General features: G+C 41.7%; 1 protein-coding gene across 1 annotated transcript in view; it reads left to right on the forward strand.

Moving 5' to 3' along the window:
- Window positions 1-2,304, forward strand: part of LOC101851510 (myosin-IIIb) — a gene marked incomplete at its 3' end in the record, with an annotated part of 129,101 nt that overhangs the window by 96,856 nt on the left and 29,941 nt on the right. Inside the window, 2 exon segments of the mRNA XM_035970685.1 lie at window positions 105-263; window positions 2,134-2,250. Of these exon segments, the coding sequence (XP_035826578.1) occupies window positions 105-263; window positions 2,134-2,250 (276 nt within the window).

Raw genomic sequence — 2,304 nt, forward strand, 5'->3', positions numbered from 1 at the left:
AATTAGTATTATTTTTATTTTTTAAAAGTTTTATCTTTATTATTATTATTACTATTATTGTTATTATTATGTTTCAAAAATTGTTTTCACTACTGTACACACAGTTACGGAAGCGTCTGGTGAGCCTGACGGCCAACATGGAGAGGAAAATCTCCGAGCCCGAAGTGACCACCAAGCATGGCCAGCTCAAGCCCAACAGGAAGTCCAGACGGGAGGGCCCGCCCACCGCCGATAATCTGACACAGCTGGAGGTTCTAGATGAGGTGTGTGAGCTGATAGATTGATGTATTGATACGCTTCTGTCTCTCATTGTTTTAGATGAGGTGGATACACTGATATATCAATGCGCTTCTGTCTTTTGGATATTTTTTCCGTGAATTTTTAGGAACTTTCTTAAGCAACGGTTGACAAATGCTTTTATAGCTTTTTAGAAATGTGGTTTATAAGTATTTATGTTTCCCATCCTTAAAGAAAGAGGACACTTATGACACTAGTATTGACAGTCCGTATCTCGGTTCTTGTTCTTACTGTTTATAATTATCTTTATCTTGCCTTGTTTAATCTTGTCTTGACATTTGGGTCTATTCGTCCTGCCTGAGGTGGATGCACCAATATATTGATGCGCTTCTGTTTTTTTCATTGATTATTTTTTTTCTGAATTGTGACATTAGCAAAGTTATATGACTGGTGATTGTGGTGTAGCAGTAAGGTGCTTCACCGTAACACACAGAGGGTCTGAGTTTGATTCTCGTATGGAGAGAATTTTTATTGAGTATCTCAGTCCTTCTGCTGGCATGTGTATCGCACTCAGCCCGGTTTGGCCCTGACAGGCAGATTGAAAGCAGATTAATTTGTTTTTTAAAGTATAAGTCACAATTTGTCTACCCTTGGCAGGAGATTACTCTGAGGTGCTTAGAGAAATACCATGCAAAGCTTTTGATCAGTATGTAAGAAACATATTAAGTCATTAAGTTGCCTGACAAACAACACGCTGGTTACTTTCCATCTTGGTCCTCCTGAAATATGATGAATAATGAGTGGACGCTGACTCGGGAGACACATTCCACAGGGGATTGATTGAAACAAGAGCTTTCCTTGGAGAGCATGGATTTAAGTGATCAGAAGAATCAGTATTATCTTCTCTTTCTCGTCCATCTTTCAGTGGGCGTCCCCGTCTCTAGGATGATGGCTGCTGTTAGCTGCCTGTCCCCCAGGCTCTCGTAGAGTTTTGGATCTCTTTCCCTCGAGTTGGGTCAATATTTGCGTCTAATTGCTTCATGCTTCGGGCAGGCTTGCTGAATACAATTTCCTGTTTGGCTGTCGGTTCCACATTTACACTGCTCTGACTTGCTGATTCTGAGCTTTTATGAACGAATCAGTAATATAATAAGTTCTGCTTTACCGAACATGTATATTAAATTACTTCTGTTAAATTGAAGTGTGAAACTCTGAAAAACATGACTGTTAAGTTGAAGGTGCATAGTGCTTCCTTTATGCTATATCATAATCTGTTTTAAAAGATGAGCAGAAATGTAACTTTTTATCACACATACATGCTCAGGCCCGCTGTAACATAAATGCTCATTCATAACCAAACCCCACCCGTTTACCTCATGACCGCTCCCACACACTCTTGCCTGTAATTAAAGAAATGATCATGAAATCTTGGAAACAGGCTTACTCTAACATGAATGCTCCTTCCCTACTACCCCCCCCCCCTCCCACGCTACACACACAGCATGACCCCTCACTCACACTCCAACCTATAAATGAATAAAAGGATGGCCATAGAATATTGGAAACAGGGTCGCTCATACATGAATGTTCATTCACTACAAGTTGCAAGCACAGTAAAACCTTACTTAAAAAAGAAAAACACAAAAAGACACAAACACAGACGCGCCTACACTCATGCTCATACACACACACCCTCAAACACACATGCACGCGTGTACACACACACACACATACACACACACACACACACACACACACACACACACCTACACCTACACCTACACACATAAACCCTCCCCACCACCACCACCTCTTGAACTCACACACATACTCCTACCCGTAAAGAAATAAATGACGCTGGAATTTTCTAAACAAACCGACTCAAACTTGTTCCAGGAAACGATAGTGCAACAGCTGGAGCTGCGCTACAGCGCGGACGAAATCTACACTTACATCGGGGATATTCTGTTGGCTGTCAACCCTTTTGTCTCACTGCCAATCTACACTGATGAGGTGAGGGAGGGGGAGAGAGGGGAGGGAAAGAGAGAGAGAGAGAGAGAGAGAGAG

The sequence above is a fragment of the Aplysia californica genome, unplaced genomic scaffold (assembly GCF_000002075.1).
Source record: "Aplysia californica isolate F4 #8 unplaced genomic scaffold, AplCal3.0 scaffold00306, whole genome shotgun sequence".
In the NCBI taxonomy this organism is placed as follows: domain Eukaryota; kingdom Metazoa; phylum Mollusca; class Gastropoda; order Aplysiida; family Aplysiidae; genus Aplysia; species Aplysia californica.